The 20,622-nt window shown below is 36.9% G+C and overlaps 1 protein-coding gene across 7 annotated transcripts in view; it reads right to left on the bottom strand.

Moving 5' to 3' along the window:
• ZNF385B (zinc finger protein 385B) overlaps positions 1-20,622 on the bottom strand; it is a 170,422-nt gene that overhangs the window by 94,300 nt on the left and 55,500 nt on the right. Inside the window, exon 1 of one of the 7 annotated variants that reach the window (XM_080600700.1) lies at positions 143-303. The exons of 5 other annotated variants lie outside the window; for them this stretch is intronic. In XM_080600700.1, the coding sequence (XP_080456826.1) occupies positions 143-161 (19 nt within the window). In that variant the 5' untranslated portion in view covers positions 162-303. Of the gene's footprint in view, positions 1-142; positions 304-20,622 lie in introns of those variants that run through there. One more of the 7 variants, XM_080600703.1, reaches the window with a different exon arrangement.

Raw genomic sequence — 20,622 nt, 5'->3', positions numbered from 1 at the left:
TTTCACTAATGGGTTGCTATTAAAAAACAAATCGGCAGAAACACTGTGTGCATTTTTCCTTCCGTTCAGCCGGAGCAAGCATACAGTGTTCTATTATGCAGCTAGGTGAGACAGCTTTCAACCTCCACATGGTATTACTTACCCAGAAGCATGTTTCTCATCTACAGTTAGTTCAGCAAAATATGAAGCTCTGCACAATAGATCTAGCAAAGGGAACGTTCCCACAAACTCCTTTTTTGACTCGGGTTGAGTTTTGAGTAGGGTTTGAACTCGAGCTGCTAAGAAATATGCCTTGCCCCATAAAGCCGCAGGGATACTTTACTTCACTCTCATTGGTGAATGACACCTCTTCAGACTACACCGAAGTGATGCAGAGACAGTCAGTAGCTGGTGCCACTTTAATTTGAGGTAACAAAACCACAAGGGGGAAAAAAAAAAAAGCAAGTCACCACTACATTAAATTTTTAAAGTGGTATATTTTAATAAAGCTGCCCTGAAACTGCTTTTAGTTAATTGCCTAATCTTTGAGCGAGGCAAAAACTCCTTGCAGAACTCCTGTGTTACACAGGGTGTTTGGTTACACAAAACTAAGTGTCTAAACAGTAGGCTAAATTCAGGTTCTGCAAAAGCGAATGTCTGATGTTACCACAGTGCTTGATTACCTCACAGCTGAATTTGTCTCATTAGATACAACATGCTTCCTTTAAAGAAATATCAGCAGTGAGCTGGTTTGAGATTTTTTAAACCTGGAATTGCATGGCTCAAAAATCACCTCCAACCCTAATTTGAACATGGAATAGAAATGTTCAGAATGCTACTGCTACCATGGTAAGTACCGCAAGTCCACTAAACCCCATGACAGACCGGTTCTGTGCAATCACAGTTAACCTCTTATTGCAAAAGCAAAAGGCAAGACACCTGAAAGCTGGGACTGGAACAATAAATTGCTAATGGAAAGAGGTGTCCATGCCCTGGATCATCTTGCTTTGGGATGTGCTGTTGCAACACATACACAGCTGTGGTCTGTACAGAACTTCTGACACCTCAGAAGAATGCTTCCAAGAACAACTAAATCAGTATGCTTGAAAAAAAAAAAGTTTATCAAAACAAACACCCACACTCACGCACCACCGGGAAGTCCAAGAGCATTAGGGACAGTTCTTTATCTGATGCAAATTTGTGCAGTTGTAGTAAAGTCAGACAATTCCTCATAGTCAAACTGAGGATTATGAAACAAACTTCGTATAGAACCCTCCCACTTCAGTGCTTTGCCTTAGGTGTACAGAGATAAGAACTACTTAATTTCCCTGTTTGCTTTTATAAAAATGAGAGGATGGGAGGAGAGGGAGAATAGGATTTTTAAAAGCAAACTGCTTGGAACAAATTACCTCAAACCTAGAAATAATAGACAAAATGTTTCTGAACAGATTCATTTTGTATGCAGTCCTTCATAAAACACTGTTCCAGTGACAACACCCTTCTTTAGGCTGTGACTATTGGTTACTCAAAGCAGCACACATGAAACTTCAGCCTAATCTTCTTATTGTATTCTAGAGCCTCCCACTCCTCATCCTCTCTACTAAAAAGCAGCTTACTTCAATAATTACCTGCCAACATGAATTGGCAGCAATTACTTGATTTTGTTACATGTCCTGAACTATTTGGTACTCTTAAGAGTCCCCTCAAATTTTTATTTTATTTTTTATTTAAAAGGAGGGACATTGCTAGCGGTAACAATCTCAGAAAAAAAACAGTGGAAAAAATGAATCAGTTCTGACATAAAAAGGCAAATAAAAATGAAACCCAATTAAAAATAAACCCCTCTGATTCTAAGCAAATCTTGTGATCTTGGAAGATGTGACTCATTCTCATTGCGCACTTGGGATTGGCAGCACCAAAACTCTATGAAACTTTATGTGGATTTTATATAGACTCAGATGACTTAGCAAGATGACCAGTATTCCCAAGTAAATACTACATTCTCTCATGCTGACAATAATACTACTACTTGTATTTTCTGTGAAGTCTGAAAGCTTTTTTTTTTTTTTTAAGTACACCGTAAACTGCAGAAGTGTTTCATACGTTCCATAAGCATGTGGTATATTTGTGCATTATAAGAAGACAAAATGGCAAGGACTACATGCCCCTGAACCAGCAGGCATGCTTCCCTGACTCCCTCCACTTGTTCAATGTCTGTAACCTCTCCTTTTTGGCAATGCTTGATAGCTTCTTGTTAAAGCCATCACAACGCACTGGCATGCTCAGGTCCAACCAAGTAGCTGCTTCAATGCACTGTAGCTCCCTTCTATTTCCCTTAACAGCACACAGCAGCTGGTCTCTCAGAGACTGGCCTTCAGTTGAAGGCACACTCTCAGAACTCTCTAACCACAGTTTCAGGGTTTTGGCCTGCCCTCTAGCTCACATTAAAAATGTGATTTCTGGGACCAGACAGTCTAAGTTTTAACTCCAAATCGCCTCTCCCTGCCATTTAAAACACATATTAACTCCCATCTACTCCTACTAGCGCCCACTGTCCCACAATTGTGGAGGTCCCTTGATTATTTTGGGGCTTGACCAGGGCCCTTTGGAGATACCCAGCCAGTGCCGGTACTGATATGGCTCCTCCACACTGCAAGCGCGTTGGCCTGCCGGGGGTGAGGAGAGAAGCCAGAGGAGAACACTTTCCATTTGAGCACCAGCCTGAAGCGGTCATGCAGCTACTGTATTATAGATGGTGCTAAAGAGCTAAAGAAGGAACAAAGGTTAGGGGAGGTGCTGGAAGAGAAACTAGAGAGAGAAACAGTGGAATACAGAGGAGAAAGATGAGGGGAAAAGGGCTTAAAAAAAACAACACAGCATAGTATGTGAGAGAGGAATGGAATAAAAGGCAAGGCAAAATGTTGTTGTAAGATAGCGAAAGGCAGATAGGGAGAAGTGAAAAGAAAGCAAAAACATTAGGGAGAAATGAAGGTAAAAAAGGCAAAGAACAATGGTAAATGAAATATGACAAAAATGAATGCATTTTTTCCAGCTAGCTATCAGGTGCTGACCTTCCACAAGATAAGGCGGTACAACATTCACTGCAAGCCTGGTACCTACTACCACAAATCTCATTAAAGGAAAGAAAGCATGCACAAGAGCATGCACGCTGGGACTGCAGAGCAGCAAGAAGATAAGCAGCTGTCGAGCCGCTTATCTGAGGGCAAGTACACTCAGGACTTGCTCACGAGCAGCTCCCATAGCCAAGAATGAAGAGCTGACAGAGAGCTCAACTGGTAAGATCCTCAGGTGGTATCTTTTTACCAAAGTTAATGCTTTAAATTTCTACGCACACCCTGTGTTTTCCTGGCATCTCTCATGTGTCAAGGCTGGAGAAGTGATACTTGAGCATTTGTAATAGGTTACTTATTATCTTTGGCTAATAAGTTTTAATAACAAAAGTAACTTAGAATCCAACAATATCTACATAAAACATGGTGTTTGAACTTCCATTCTTTCTACTGCTTTGATACAGACAAGTCTCCCTAGCAGGCTGTGATATAACAGGCTTATATTTTGGCTGATGCTTAGAAACCTGGAGAACTGTACAGTCAGGATGTGACTGAAGCAAAATGAACAGTGTATGTAGATGTACTTTACTTTCAGCTTGAGCACAGAGCAAGTCATCCTTCCAGAATTCCAAAATTTAGCACTTGGGACTTCCATAGAGATTAGCGTCAAACAGTAATAATAGCATCCTGCTGTCAAACCCATAAGAGGCTTCTCTGCATGACTGTGCTTAGATCCTTTAGGTTTAGTCCTTTGTTTTCTATGCATGAACAATTCTTCAGGTTTGTTGTACTTGTTCTCAAGGTTTTATGTTCAGTGCAACATCTACTAATTGCATACAGAAGTGTTGCCGAAGTTTTTCACAAAAAAAAATTGACTGTAGCTTCTACATCTAGTAATTACTAGTAAGTTCTTTTATGCTGTTTTTGACCATATTATTATTGTACTACCCATCATGATTTTTAACCCTCATTTCTGTCCACCAAATATTTTCAAATATATATGTTGAATAGAAGAATGTTAGTGTTAAGATCTTGATGAATTCATAATGAAGACAGATAGATGGAATATTGCAATGCATACCAATGAACTGCAAGTACTCTCCAGAGAGACTGACTTAAACCAGCAGCTAGTATAAGAAAAAAAAAAAACCTTTGTTCAATGAAAAACACAACTATCCTACCTCTTATAATAAAGGATTCACACCCATGCTCCAAATTCTGCTAAGTATAGGAAGTACCAAATCACACACATTTTGTTTTTAAAATTCAAGGCAGGATTCAAAGCAAAAGCAAGGAAGGTAGCTTCACCAGGCAACTGTGCAAACCTGTCACACATGCATGGGTTTCTGAAGGTCACATTCAAGCAGCATTTTCATCCAATGCATTTTATGCAATCCCTAAGAATCATCTCAATTTGAAGGAGCAAAACAGAAGTCAGGAGACTGGCAGAATAACATGATCCTACTGTACAGACACACAGGAACATGCAGGAGACATTGTCAAGCACAGATAAAATTTTGACCTAAGATAAATATTTGTCATTATAAGGTCCAGATGACAGCAGACATTTCAGAGTCATTCCATTAAGTAAGTACTTCCCTGCAGTCAGAAAACAAGAATGACAAATTTATTTTCTGCTTTGGATCTTGTGCTACCAGGCACTGGAAAACAGAAACTTACACATGAGGTACATCAGATCCCCTTGCCCCCTCCTTATTGCAATAAGCACAGATTCTGAAAGACTCATAGCCTTCCAGTTCTCCAACTCAGTTTGCACTGGATTTCTGTATAACCTTCAGAAAAGTTTAGAATAGAAAAAAAGGTTATACTTGAAAACAGCAAAATTTTAAGTTGCACATATATCTTCCCCAGCTTTTGCTTCCAAAATTCAAATAGATATATATTCATCATAATGTTAATGATAAAAAGAGTTCATAAATAACGTGAATAGAGGGGAATCACAGAGCTTAACTAGCTACAAGCTAGTCTATACAAAATTCTATAAAATATCCCTTGATGATTTTTAATTTTATGTATTACAGGGATGCTGAGAGGTGTCAAGTAGACATTAAGCTTCACAATACTAAGAACTCTGCATACAAGAATTCCTGACCTAAGAGATTTCGATGTAAGTAAGCAGTACCAAAAAGGATACAGATGACAAGTACATCAGGTTTTCTATGTAATGAATTAAAGCATCTGTGACTTTCCCAAAGTCAAAAAAAAAAAAAAAAAGTGCATGATATGCCCTGCTATATAATACCAAATCTTCTCTGCTATGTTCTATTCTGATTTCTACTTTTTTTTAAATGACCTGTTCAGACATCTTTACTAGAGCTGGAAAGCAGTTATCCCATCACAACAGATAAAAGCCAGTGACATTGTTCCTTAAACACAATCAGCTTTTTTAGAAAGTGATGACACAACATTTAAAGAAAGAAAGAAAAAATACACAACCACCACTAAAGCTTAACCATTCCTATGCCATTTGCAAAGCACTTTGTTGCTGAGGAAGAAGCAACTCTCATGCCCTAGAGATTCCAAATTGTGGTGCAAAGGATTTCACGGTCAGGTTGGGGAAGCTATTTGTGCTTGAATGAAGGCATGAGTGCTTTCAGGGCAAAAGAAAATAGGAAAAGGCAATAGGAGACAGGGATTCAGACTACTGAAAGTACCTCCTACAACTTGTGCAAGGGCAGGCATATTGTGGCATATGGTGATACCAGAAAGAGATACTGTCTCATTTGTACTGAAAGTATTTGACTCTGCCATCAAGAATACCTTGAAAGGAACTCTATCTTGAGAGCCATCCTTTCGTTTGACACCAGAAATATGAAAATATGGTAAAGGCTCTGGGAGACGAGTATGCTCATGACTTTTTTTAATCAGCATGCTTCTCTCTGTTGTTAAGGGATAATGGACTTTAGCAAACCAATCATCAATTCATGGCATAAATGGAAGCAGAGTAGGTTGCAGTCGCAGAAATGTCAGATTGATGATAAAAAATGAGAAAGACATTTATACTGACATGAAAATGTAAGTTTAATACAGCCTTCTAAGCAATTATTTAGTTTGAAAATACATTCAAATCCTTCCGATGACTGTAAGAGGCTTAGGAATTTAAAAAAAAAAAAAAAAAGAAACATACTGTTTCTGAGTACTATTATGCCAAAAAGTTTAACATAGACAAGAAGTATCAAAAGACAGTTTCTTATGAAGCCATAAAAAGAATGAATGACACATCCAGGTGTACTATACTAAGGGCTAATAGTTTAAAACCCCATTAATCCCATTTTAAAGACAATCTCATAAAAACTGCTCATTTGCCCTTCTTGCCTCTCTCTGTAGCATTTCAGAACAAAATTTTAAATTAGAAGCAGCAGCATAGCAAATGTAAAAAAATAAATAAAAACAGCTGAGGCAGTGATTTTTTTATTTACATTTTTAAGCAGATAATGGCATATTGATCAGTTTAAAGTTCATATTTTTGGCAGGACTGGTCTTTTTCATAAATAATACTCAGAATGGATAGAGAAAGCCAATGACTTGTTCAAATTTGTACTAGTAATGGCTCAAAATTACCTTGTGATATTTGAGTGCTGGGTTATGAAAATAACAACATCCTGATGCAAGAAGGAACAGAAAAGAAATGAAACCATGTAAGGAACTACCATCCCTAATTCACAGGTTCACTCATTAGGGGAATTTATTGGCAGACTTATCTGAGACATTAATGGTTGTTTCTGCTCAGATTTTGCATTCTTTTTTTTCCCCCCCCTGAATGGACATTCTCATTTAATGGCAGGGCACAACAGGAAATTTCCACAGATGAAAATACTTCTGATAAAATACAGGGCTGGAAGGCTATACAGTCTCATCCTAATCTGGGTGTTTCAAAAGGATTCAAGTATGACATAGTGCAACTCACTCAGCATTTGTGTTAAGCTATAGTTGTAAAACAGATGCTGAGAAAAGTCTCCTGCTTTCAGGGGCTGAGTTGCTTAACTGGCACAATCCGAGAAGCACAATTTCCACCCCTGCTCTGTAAATGTGAAGCAAGATGTCTGTTCTTCTGTGGACTGTGTATTGGCTCCAATCTTCTCCCACACAGCCTCTCCAAATTAGAAGGGAACTGCACATTCCCCAAACTCCCTTCCCTTCAATCCTTCCTCTCCATTTGCCACTTTCTCTGTTTTCCTGTTCTTTGTCTTTCCATCTATCATTTCTCTACTTAATTAGCACTTAATTGCACTGTGTGCAGCTATGATGATACTGGCCTCTTTGTTTGCTCTTCTTGTACATTGAATCCTTTTCCTTTTTGGTGATGCTCAAGTTAGCAGCTATTTTTTCTGGGTTTGCACTGGATCTCATACTGCAACCTTAAAGTATTTCTGCAGTCCACCAGAGCAGTGATACCCACAGCTGGCTGGAGTGAAAAGCACACTCCTACCCCGGCACAGCTACTTTGCAGGTCATGGGAAAGGAGAAAGCTGCAAGGAACAGAGACACCCAGCACATGAGAATCCATGTCATTGTATTTTGGAAGTGGAAGATGTGGCTGAGAAGTAGACCAAGGGCTCTGCGCTGCGGGGTGAGGGAAAGTGTCTGGGCTTAGGCAGCTGAATGCCAGTACAATACGACAGGGTCTGTTGTAATGAATTCCCTCTGAAACAGACAGATGTGTGCTACTCTTCAAAAAGAACAGTCTCCCCCAGAGCATGGTGACAAGTAGTAGCTCGTTTTTATTTCTGCCTTAGGTGTGAAAGCCAATTAAACTGCTTAACTGACACAAGACACTGAGTTAATTTTTCTTGGCAGCCAGCCTTCTCTTTCTACAAAGCCATCAAATTGTGCATGAGCTTTCCAGAGATGGCATCTGTACAGACGCATCAGAACTAGAAGCAGATTTACACCTGTTAAAATCCATCCCCAAAGGTTTGCAGGTTCACAGATGCACATGGTTGTTTAAATGTCTGTGAGACTCCATAAGTATTTATATCTAATACGAATACAAACATATGCTCCTAAAGCTGTGTATGAACAAGTGTGAGATGTACAGAAGGTTGGCTGAAAATTTCCAGGCTTTGGATGGGAGCAGAAAAACCACCCTGCCTCCTCCCAACCTCCAGGAACAGCACCGCAGGCCTGGACTCACTGTCAGACCTCCACCCCTGCACTTTTGATGGAAAATTCCATCAGTTTGCACTTTAGCATCCAAAGCTTACGCTTCTAAAAGCATCACATGATTTTTGTGTAAGGTATGTTGTTACCAGCCCAAAAGCTCAGTATTTCAAAATGAAGTGATTGCCTTCTCTCTGAATCATGTTATGTTCAGTAAGCTTTTTGCCCAGAACGTTATTTGCAATATATGGATGACATCCTCTCTTTCCAGTCTGGATAAAGAACTAATCTTGCAATGTTAACCTCTAAGCTTCTTATTGATACCTTAGCTGCCTTTTTTACATGCATTTAGGTATGATTATTTCCTCCAGGGAATAGGAGACACACCTGTTTTAGCCCTATGGGACAACCTGCTCACAGAGGATGCCCTTCCTTCATCAGAGTATTCACTTGGCTAATCCAAGTTCTCCAGGGACATTTAAAGCACTGATAGCAGTGAGGTCATTCCAGATACCTGTTATGAATTTTTGAGTAATCTAATTTAATTAGTCATCTGGGTTTGCTCAATTGGAATGGCATACATTTTCACAGATTTCTTAAAATGAATTGCTGTGTTCTTCAATGGATTAGCACTGCAGTCTGCCACCTCTTTGGCAAAGTACCAACATATTGCAATCCATGACAGGACAAATTTATGCCCATAAAAATATAACTGAGTTTTTAATTGTCATAGAGAAAAACAGATAAGCACCACTTTTTTTTTTGAATGCAACAAACATGAATATTAATTTTTTCCATCTAAATCTCATTCAAATTCACTTATTTCAGTAGTGTTGTTATCTAAACAAAAATAGAAGTGTAAAGCTGTTTGACTAATCTTTTCCTAATCTGGTGATCATTCCTGAGGGCTATTTCACTATTATCTACCATTCAGACCAGTTTCAAAAAGCCTCTGAAACTACACAGAAGCAGAAAGAAATTGCAGATACTGTGTCCTTGGATAACTGAGTCAGCTGTGTCTGGGACTTGAAGTCCTTCAGCTGCACCTCAGCTTAAGTCTGAGCTACCCTTAAAAATAAAATAAAATCACTACTCAAGCTTCTTTAAGCAAATGTTGCTGAAGCAGTGCAATTGCAGTTTTGCGTGCTTATCCAGTACTAATTCCAGTTACCATGATAGTCTAGTCCTAAAAAAAAATATATGGGCAAAACCTTATAACATGGATGAGGCTTACATCTGTCCTACTCGAAATGATACTACAAGACAGATTTTGTTTAGCAAGTCAGTTCCCTAGGGAAGCTTTATGCATTGTCACAGAATGAAACACAGATAATAAATGTATAGGAACAGAGGAACTAAGAAGAGCTGATCGCCATGGACTCCACAGTACAGTCCATACCTCCTTTAGCCAGACAGCATTTAGGCACCTAACAGGGGATAAAGACAGTTTAAAGAAAATTAGAGACAATTACATTTTCTTTAAAGCATGTGAAGGGGGTTTGGACACTTTCCTTGAAGAAGTACTCAGGATAAATCAAACCTTGAGAGGAAGAGTTGTCATCAGTACTCTCCAAATGTACCCGATTATTCCTAGGTCCCTTTCTCCAGTAACATCTGGCCTCACGGGCTCAGTAAAAAATTGATACTACTCAATATTTCCTTTTTTTTTTTTTTTTTTTTTTTAACTATAAAGCTTAAGTTTAGAGAAGTAAATTTTAATTGTCTTAAGCAGAGGACCACTTAACTGTGCATGAGTCAGTGTTTAAAGCCTCCTCATCTTGACAGCTGTAGAACTGTACCAAACACCTCAAAAAGATAACTTGCACCATAATTATTATTAATATTTCTGAGATAACAGTAAATTAATTTCCATGTCTACTCTAGCAATCAAATAATGATGATAAAATGCCCTATCCCTCTTTATTTATATCAAAAAATTCCCATATCATTCTTACTAACTGCTCCAAAATTCCTTGGTCCAGCATCAAGCATCTGATAGGATCACAGTGGAGGGTTCTTCTTTTATGTCCACCCCCACCCACCAAATGCAAATGAGTTCCTGCACCAAGAGCAAGAGGATAGAGAAACGAGTCTACAGGACCTGTTAAATGCTGTACCGGGCAGCAGATGGAGCCAGCACCTACCTACAAGCCTAACAGAGGGACATTAAAGCCCTACATTCACTTGTCTTTAAATTTGCCCTGCAGGTCAGGCTGGCAAAGCAGTTAAGGATGCTTCCAGCATATGAATTTGGGCCTGAAAAGTCACCTGCTTCTCATCTCCCCACACTTTCTGACTGGTGTAGTGACTCTCTGTACCTCAGCCCTGCTATTCTGTGCTCTACACTATTTCATGGCAACTCCAGGTCACTACTTCAGTGGATTTGTACTTTACCTGGGATGCTCTCTTTCAGGTCCAAGGAAGACATGAGCCTCTAGCAACAGGGCTGCACAGAGCAGCCTGCAAGGCTAGGGCACCCTACCTCCTTTCAAAGGTAGATGAATAATGGTGGTCTGTACTTTTAAATTTCATTTTCACTTCCTCTTGCAATACACAAAAGTATGTTTTGCTGGGAATGGATTAGTTAAGTGGTTCAGGCTTGCTGACTGCAGTAGTGCCAGTTAAAGTAAGTACTTTAACAAGTGCCTGCACTCAGCAAAGGGCAGTGGGAGAAAGGAGCTCCCTCGCTCCTGACCAATCTGCACTTATTTAAGAAGAAAGGTATAATTTTACTATTCCTGCATTTTTCTCCATGCCTGTTGCTCTACTGAGCATGTCATACCTTCTTTCATTTTATCAGTTTCAAAGGAAAATTTAACTGGTATACAGTAGTTAAGCAGACTTAATGGGAGATGAGCAGAAATGGTTGACCTTAGGATAACTCAGACTAAGATTTCCTCTTCTCAGTTTCACATTCTGTAGGTAAAAATAACATCTTTCTTTACTATGTTCTTCCAAAAATTCACTTCTTAGAGACAAACTCAATAATGGAAAGACTGACTTTCGTTGCATATTTTTAAAAAATGGGACCTCTAGAGAAAGTCTAAAGAAGGGCATACAGGTAAAGAAGCATTTCATTTTTTATCTCAAGTCATTAAAAGTAGTTATATTTTGTATACAAGAAAATAATTATCTCAGGAAGATGTATAGGATTGAAGATGTATGCAAGGCAAAGATAATCTATATAAATAGTAATGCACAAAAATAAAGTTTGTGTAATTACTCAGATTGTTCTTAAAATCCTACAAGTCAAGAACTTTTAGTCCTTCAAAATCAGAGAGAAGACAGACCAATATCCATCTTGTCACAGAGCATATTCTCTCTGCAGTGGGTTAACCTGCAACCGTGGCCATTCTCAAACATATCACGAGACAGAGGTGGGTCTCTCCTGAAACTCAGAAAGGACCCTTACATAAAATCTTTGTACTCTTCAGAAATGAATTGGACCTGCAGCCAAGCAACTTTCTCCCGTCATTGTAAGCAAGTGTCAAAGAATAACAATAACAGAACTGTGAAATACAAATATTTCAACACTAAGAAATCAGCTAAACAAAAATGTATTTTATTTCTCTGAACAGAATAACACAAGTAAACTCCTGCCTGCCCCTCTCGGACAGCTCACATCCATTTGTATCAGTCAGCATTACTGGCCCCTGACAAGAGAAAAACTGACTAATGAGACAAGTGTTGCATCTATACCAGAGTCAGATTTAGATCTGTACGGAAACTTGAGATGCAAAGAAAGGCCAGAGCAGCTTTGTCTCAATCCTTCATGTAACCTTTTATTTTCATTGGAAAGGCTGACCAGTTATATAGTTAAATGAAGACTGGCATCAAAATATATCTTCCAACCTCACATCTCCCTTTTGAGGTAGACTGATATCCTAGTTTTTCCTTACAGATAAATGGACTTTTTTTTTTAATTATTATTATTATTTTTCCCAACAAGAACATATGTATAAAGAAAGAAAGAAAACAGCAACCATGTCTGAAAAGACTGGCTGTGAATCCAAACACAAAGACTGAGGAACATCATAACCAGCCCTGGTCATTTCAACTACTTTCTGAAATTTCAGTATGGAACAAAAACATGCTTAATCTTAACCAGTTTTGCAACAACATATCATAATAAAGTTTATAAGTATACATACATGTGCTGATCATGAAAAAAATGTGCTAAAAAAGTCACAAGAATGGTAAATTCACACTTATCAAAGAGCTTATCTCCTGTTCACTCTTTTTTAAAACAGCCATTGAAACTCTGCAATGACTTCCACAGTTCAGCATGTACAGAGTTTCTTGCTTAAATTCCAAGTCACTCCCAATATATATAGTACAGTCCATAGGAAAAGAGCCATTTTGTCTAGTAATAGATAGGAGACCTAAACATAACATTCAATAAGAAAGAAGTCATATCAATTTTTGGTATAATACATCACTATGCCACAATTTTTCCTCCTCCCTACCTTACTGGTAGGAACTTTATTACTGCAATTTTAGTTACCATTTTAACTTAAATAATTTCCTCTTTTTTACATGTTAAGATAAAGCAACATCATAAGACAGACCAGAAGAAAATTGCAGCTGAACCTCAAAACCTCTACTACTGTTTATGTCTCTGTGCAGATAAGAGCTTCCCCCCTCAAAAAAAAAAAAAAAAAAAAAAAGATTTTTTGTATGTGTTTTAACCCAAAGAATCAATATTGCTGATATTTTTAATAGATCAGAAGATATATTATTTTATGTTGCCACCAGAAGAATGAAAAGGTAGTTACAAAATTGTGAACAGAGGAGGAACTAGAACAAGCAAGAAGAAAAATCGCACTGGCTTGAGAACAACTCAACTATGTATATATACATATATATATATATGTATATTAACCTAGTAATTGCTCTTGCTTAATGCAGTATGACTTCATCATTCTCCAGACCAGTCTTGATCCCATGCAGTTGAGAACCATGGACACACACAGGTTCCTATAAAGTATATATCACTAACAGGTAACACGGACTAACAGGATGCTCTTGAGTAACTGTAACCACACTTAATGAACTCATTGCAAATTTTATTTAGCCTTGATTTGCAGCAACAAAATTGTCCTGATGTGTTTTTTACTGTGTCAATTTTTGAATTATTAATAGCAACACAACAATAAATCAGATAAGAAGCAAACCCTCAGAACTCCAGCAGAATTCAAAGCAATACATCCTAAAAACATGTCATTCTTGGGGTATGCAAACATGGAGACGTACCAAGATACCTAAGAGGTTTGGGCAGCCAAAGTATCACATGACAAGCAACAGAAAATAAACTGTCAGACTGATTCTGTGCAATAGTGTAAAAATTATTTCCATTCAAATGAACAGCATATTGAAAGGTACATCAAACTGGAGACATTTCGTGGTTGATAATGAACAATTTTATGTTAAGAGTTCATAAGCAAAGTAAGCATTGGACCTATGAAGAAAAACAGAAATATGCATCAACTCACAAGTCCCCGGATAAAGAATATTCAAGACAAAACAGTTTATGATATTGAGTATTCACTTTAATCACACCTGCCACTTCACCTCTGCTTAACATCACTAGCACTCAAATGAAAAACAGAAAACTAAGTTCTGCTAAATATTAGTTCAGGAAATGAGAGACTGGCTGATCAATACAAGAAACTAACTTAAAATTCAGACGTCTCAGACATCTTCAAGAAATAAACCAGTGGATGTTGATAAGATCCTTCCAAACATCTCTGCACCAATAACATGCATTTACTAAGGGTCAAGTGTTTACTGGTCAATGTTTTTAAAAGATATTAATATTTATGAGCTTTAATATTGTTCATAATAAATGGATTTTTTTTTTTATAAAGAAGCCATCACATATTGTTATTAGATGCTCAAATCCTAGGACTAAAGAGAAACAAATTATAAAGAAAACAGGCTTTTTTTCTCCTTTCTACCTTCCATAAATATTTTTAATTTATATTTTATTTCTCTTCCTTGCCTACACAATAGAGGACATGTTTAAGCATGCTTAGCTACCTTACTCAAAAGGACATTAATGCTTAAGTTCCCAAGAGCAGACATATTTTCATAACTTAAATTCATTAAAATTAAAGGACAAAGCTCAAACCACATTACATATATATATATTTTTTTTTCAAATTGTTATTATATATTATGTAGTTTCTGTTTTTTCTCAACTTTTTAACAAGAACAAAACAGTTTGTGCTTTAACATAATTTCCCCCTTGTTTTGAAAAGCTTTCCATGAGAAAACCCTCCCAAAATGGGTAATTCCTGGTCTGATCCTTTCTGTCAGCTACATGTTTGAGAATCAGAGCTGCTTTCACTAAATAACGGAACAGCTGAATAAAAATCCTGCTCATTTAACATCAAATATTCTGAAATGCTAAGAGTAAAATTTAAGAAATTTTTCACATAGCAGCCACTGGCAAAGTCCACAATTATGATAAAAATATGAGATCTATTTTGTTTCTTTCTTTTTTCTTTTTTTTTTTTTAATCACGAGTCTTCATTCTAAAACAGATACAATTGTTTGAAAATTAAAATTACGTTATCCCTTGGTGCTTCTTGATTTTACAGACTACTATGACAATTAACATTTATGAGAGCACAATGTTTTCAGCTATAAAATGCCCAGTATCCAACTTCTGTTAACAGCATTGTGTACAAAGGTGAAGTTCAGCGTTCCACGTGGGAACTGAAAAACTGAAATGTATCTTAACATTAACTACAGGAAATACAGCATATTCATTTTTATGTCTGAAGTCACAGAAGCTGTGACAATTTTAAAATCAGTTAAGGATCTGTCACAAAGATCATTTCCTCAGATGACTCTGCAGCCCTAGTTTCCAAAAAGTGGAACGGGTTCCTTGCCAGATAGATGTATCTGCAGATATGCTTAAACATGTTTGGGCTCAGAAGCCACACGACGCATGCCTCAGTGTGAAATAGCCTGGGTTTTAGATTGTTATGAGCCCACTCCGCTTTCCCCTGCTCCTCCCCAAAATGCACCTTCTTCAAGAATTTGTGTTAGGTAAGCTTGTTATAGTTGCAGATGACTTCCAGATCTTTAAAAAGAAAGTATATAACTTAACACAAATGAACTGCATTTCAGTCTTGATCAGATCACAAGAATACAATTTCATTGTTTCTACACCCATGCAAATTAAAATACATATTAAAGATTTAGAGAACAAACAAAATCTTAGTCTTGTTTTTCAGCTCCACATTACTTTTCTTTCTCCTTGAACGGAGACAAACAGGACTGTCCTGCAAACTCTTCAGTCAAGTTTAGAAACCATTAACTCAAGCTACAAGGTCATCAGGATAAGAATAAAATCAATAGGATTGTCCTTCTGGGCTCGTTTCAGATATGGCTAGGAAATCCCTACAGTACTTTCTTCTCCACACTGGTTCCTTTTTATTCAAATATTTACCCTGGTTGTAATTTAACCTATAGTTTGTTTTGTAAGGTGTCAGTGTTCTGGTTTTGTCTCTAGCACAATTTCTCACATCAAGGGGGACTGAACTGATGTATGGCCTATACACATCTAAATTGAGCTGAGGTAACCCACAGCTTGCTGAAGAGAATGAAAAATATGATCTTCACACTAACGGAAGATAGTACTTGGATATTGAAGTTATTTATGACCACCATTATAAGCCGAAATGAAAGTCTATGTGAAGTTTGATGTTATTCATTGAACGTAGTAGCAGAAACAAAACTATCCTGAAACTCAACAGACAACAACTCCAGCATGAGGCAGGGACTGGACTCCATATGGCTGACCAGAGCCACCACAGCTCGCTTGCATCAGCTGCTAGTGGAAGAGCTCTCATCAGACACCAAGGAGTATCAGCATAGCTTATGTTTAGTTGTTGAACAGAAACTTCTAAGGCCCTTTGCAATTAGGTCTCTCTCCCACCAATCCTTCCACAAATAATGTGAGCATCAACTCATTTGTCTTGCAAGCAGATAACACCTTATGCCACCCCTTATCCTGGAAATTCCTGTCCAATGGCCACCCTGTTTGCCATCATAAACTTTGTAAAGGATTATTTTAAACAAACTGTCATTTTATAGTAGCTAAGTAGATGGTTTGGGAGAGAATTAATATTTAACCTATTTATATTGCACAGCTTTTGAAAAAGCAACAGAGATACATATCTGGGTTATATATCAGGTATTTTCTACATCAACTTGTTTATTTTGGCCTATAACCTTGTTCCTTGCCTTTATCCGTGAACCCATGCTTCCCAAGTCTGGTTGTGTAGTACCCTGTAGATCAGTATCATCTTGGGCACTTAACCTTAGGGAGCCAATATGCACAGAGGGGACACATGCAAAATATATACATAAATATATACATATATGTATTTTTTTTTTTCATCAGGATGCTGAAGTTACTGTTGCAAACATAATACACCAAAAGCAAGAATTTCAGGAAAAAATTAGGAAGACTTAATAGATACAGTCAGGTGTAAAACTTTACATTATTTAACTTAAAGTTGTTATCTTTACTCTAAGGATTCCTCTCACCTTTAAAAAGGGCATAGCCTGTAACAATGGAGTGCTTACTTAATTTAATCTCATTTACTTAAGTGCTTGTAAAAGAGTTAAGTGTGCTAAAAAACATACTAATAAACTCTGGAAATTCAAATGAAAACAAAGCATAATGCATATGAATGAATTCACATTTAACTTATATGGGAAAGTATATAGCATGATAAAAAAAACAATTGGTTTATCAACGAATAAACTTTTTCAACAGCAACAACTGCAAGGGAAAAAAAAAATAGGTATTTGGATACCACTGAAATGGTATTAAAAGAGAATATGTATTCAAAATTTATTTCATAATTATGGATGAAATTTAGCTATTTATTCCAATTCAGTGACAGGCATGTATTACACATGTGGCTGGAAAAATGACAAACCTATGATATGTAAAACTCTAAAGCTCAGAGTTATAAATATGGTGAAATAATGGAAATGCCCTACGCATATCTATAACTCAAACATGGATGATATTTAAGTAGATTAGTACTATACAGAACCTTTCAGTCACTCCCCTTTGGTTTACCTGGATTAATGTATTGTAGATTTATTTATTTTAGGAATAAGAGCAAAAAATTTCTAAATGTTATGAAACTGATCAGCCACATATCCACTGAATACATAAATCTTACAGAGGTAATGAGTTAAATTTCAGTACCATAATCATAAAGCCTGAAAATGTTCATAAACAAAATGAAATTTCCAAAATAACTGCACACCTAACATTGTGAGGATTTGGAGCAAAAAAAAAAAGCAGTTAATCTAAGAAATATATACTTGTAATAAATGTGAATATTATTTATGGAGAAAAGAGGATTACTAGGAAATATTCTAGGAAGTGTGCAGACATACAATTTCTCACAATGTAATTTTTGTGTATCTTACTGTATGTGCAATGATAAACAAAGCATGCAGCAGTGCTACATACTTCATTCACATCAACTCAGAGCAGACATAAGACTAGTTATTTCAAAATATAATGAAAAATTTAGCTTTGAAGTTCCATTCTTTCTTTTGAAATTATTCAACACAATAAGACTGGGTACAACCACAAGTCTGTCAGTAAAGAATAAAATTAGATAAATCTTTCTTTTTTATCAGCTACATTCAAAATTTGAATGTTACTAAAGAAGAGAATATATTGACTGAATTCGAGTAGTACTGCCAATATGTTTAGACACAGTAACACAAGTTGAGGTTTATTAGGTATTAAATATACAAACTTTTCCACCTTACTGTAGACACGCAATCTACTCTAGCATTTATTTATTTAATTAAGCAACTTTGACAGATTAAAATAGACAAAATCTAGAAACACATTAAAAGTCATTCTCCATCAATTGTGTAGAGCTTAATAACATCAATAGCTCTTTGTATAATTTTTAATGAGAGCACATTTCAATAAAATCACATTGGAACTTTACTTAAAAATGCAAATAACCTACCAAAGTAATAAACACAGAAAAAAGCTCACAAATAAAAGGATGTGGGTGATATTATCTGAATTCAAATAAAATTAAACAAATTCCAAGAAGTCTCCAATAATGACACATTGGACCTCAAATTTTCCACATCTAGCTAAGGATTTGTGAAAAAAAACAGCTGGAGTACTTGACTCATCTCACAGAATGTGCCTGACTGTTTGCCCTTGCTGCAATGTACAATCTAAATGGTACTCTGTACCAGTGGTGAAGCTCCAGGGTACAAGAGGTTGCATTGGTTTTACTGCCTCTGAGTCACTGAATAGAAACTTGCGTTTAATTATAAAGCTTCAAGACAGTTACTTAAAAACTTAAGCACATGCTCAAGTGCTCTGTTGGATTGCAAACTCAACACCTTGCCACACTAATCCTTGCTGAAACCAAAACATATGCCACTTAGTTTAACCATTAAGCTGATATGCACAGGATGAACTAGCATACAAGTTTACCTTGAGTTTTCCTGGCTTTGTTAATTTTGCTTCAATCAGCAATATGGATATTTAAAAAAAATAGTTAATACTGTTTTTTTTTTTTTTTCTCCAACAATAGCCCACAGCTGAGTTTTCAGAGAAAAAATAAAAAAAGTAATAACAAGAGCACTTCACATTGATGGATGAATAGAGGCTCACGTTATTATGCAAGAAACGCAGGTGTTTTGTTTTGGTTTTTTTTAGCATAGATTGTAGGCCAATTTGCCCTGTGGTATCATTGTTTTTTCTGATAAGATTATCATATTAATCATTCCTGTGGTCTATCACAAATAAACTTAGCTAGTGATTGAAAAATCAGGACCTAATTCAGCCATGAACCATAATTTTGCATTATTATATAGGTTTCTGCCAATTTAATATTCATATACTAAGATAGTTTAATGTTTTCCACAGGTGTTTGAAGACAGTCCATTCTGTCTAAAAGCAGAAGTTTCAAGCTCCTCAACTCTATTCTTTGTACACTACCACCTTGAACAGGGAAATCAGGAACACATTTCTGGAGTGGAAGTTGTTTCAAGACTCCTACGGGATAAAGCAAGAAACCTTCCCTGAAGAGTGCTCAGTAGAAAGCAGCTTGGCAACATAAAACTTCACAAACCTTTCAAATCTCAGAGGACCAAATGCATAATACTAGATTTGGGGTGCATGGATCTGTAATTGCCTCAGAGACAGATTTTAGAAACTAATTAATAGTAGTAGTTGGTAAAACTTATTGTTTATATTCTTGTGCAACAGCTAAACAATGCTTTTCTATGACAAACACTCCGTGATTCAGCTTGAGTTTCCTGAAGTGTGACTTGATCACAGCTACAATGGTACATTTCTTCACAGATCTAATTTTGCAAGTGATAATTCTCCTTTGATCAGTTGCTAAGTTGAGAAGATAACTGAAGGACAGGGAATATCTGAAATCAACTACATGGGACACGTTAAAAATACAAAGAAGCTATGTAAACAAGAGCAACCCATCTTCTTTAACAAACTCAGAATAGCAGTATTCCCCATAAATGGACTACAAATGATCAATGCCCTCACATTAGGGGCAATACCACCATGGTGTGCTAATCATGAACACCCTTGCACAGCCATTGGTGGGCTAAGCTTAATGACATGCCAGAAAAAGAATGTGATGAATTGACAGTAATACCTACTATGGATGCCAAATTAGCCTATCTAGCTTCTGTTTTCAACATCTGAAAAAGACAAAAAAAAAAAAAAATCAAACTTCCTTTTTTGAATTATGCAGTGTTGCTGCAATCTCTTGCTCTTGGAGAAGGAGAACGCTCTTCATCTAATAAACTAAACAATGAAGGCAGTCACTTCCTTTACAAATGCGGTTGAGAATCCTCTTCATCCTTCGGATCAATGATACACCCCAAAACTGTCAGTGAATATCCACTCCCTCCGTTGAATACATCTTCATTCACAAGGGATACTGTCTGGAAGGAGTTTTCCTAATGGCATATACAGATCTGAACCATTCTCCTCCAAGATGCTGACAACCATGGCCATTTCATCATTCTCAACTGACAAAAACAAGAGTAAATGAGAGTAAAAAAATGAGAGTAAACACAGTAGTTGAAAAGGGCCATAAAGGTTACTGGGCTAAAAAATAACCAAAGAACAAAACCAACCATCAAACTACAAAACAACGCAACCCCAGTGTCACAAATACAAGACACAGATACTTAAACTTGTTATTCCTAAAGCTTCCTCCTGCCAGGCACCCCAGAATATCTCATACACCACTATATATTTAGTTCATAAAACCTTCCTTCCTTGCAGTTTCTTTCTGTTTGCAAAAAGGAAGAACTGCATGCAACAAATGCTCAACCCATCTCAAAGTAATTCTGAGGGCATTCAGTATGATAGTGGTAAGTGCATAATATAACGAATAGA

The sequence above is a fragment of the Anser brachyrhynchus genome, assembly GCF_964034855.1.
Source record: "Anser brachyrhynchus genome assembly, chromosome: 7".
NCBI classification, from domain to species: Eukaryota; Metazoa; Chordata; class Aves; order Anseriformes; family Anatidae; genus Anser; species Anser brachyrhynchus.
The sequence above is the reverse complement of the archived record's forward strand: the minus strand, read 5'-3'. Positions and strand labels throughout refer to the sequence as shown.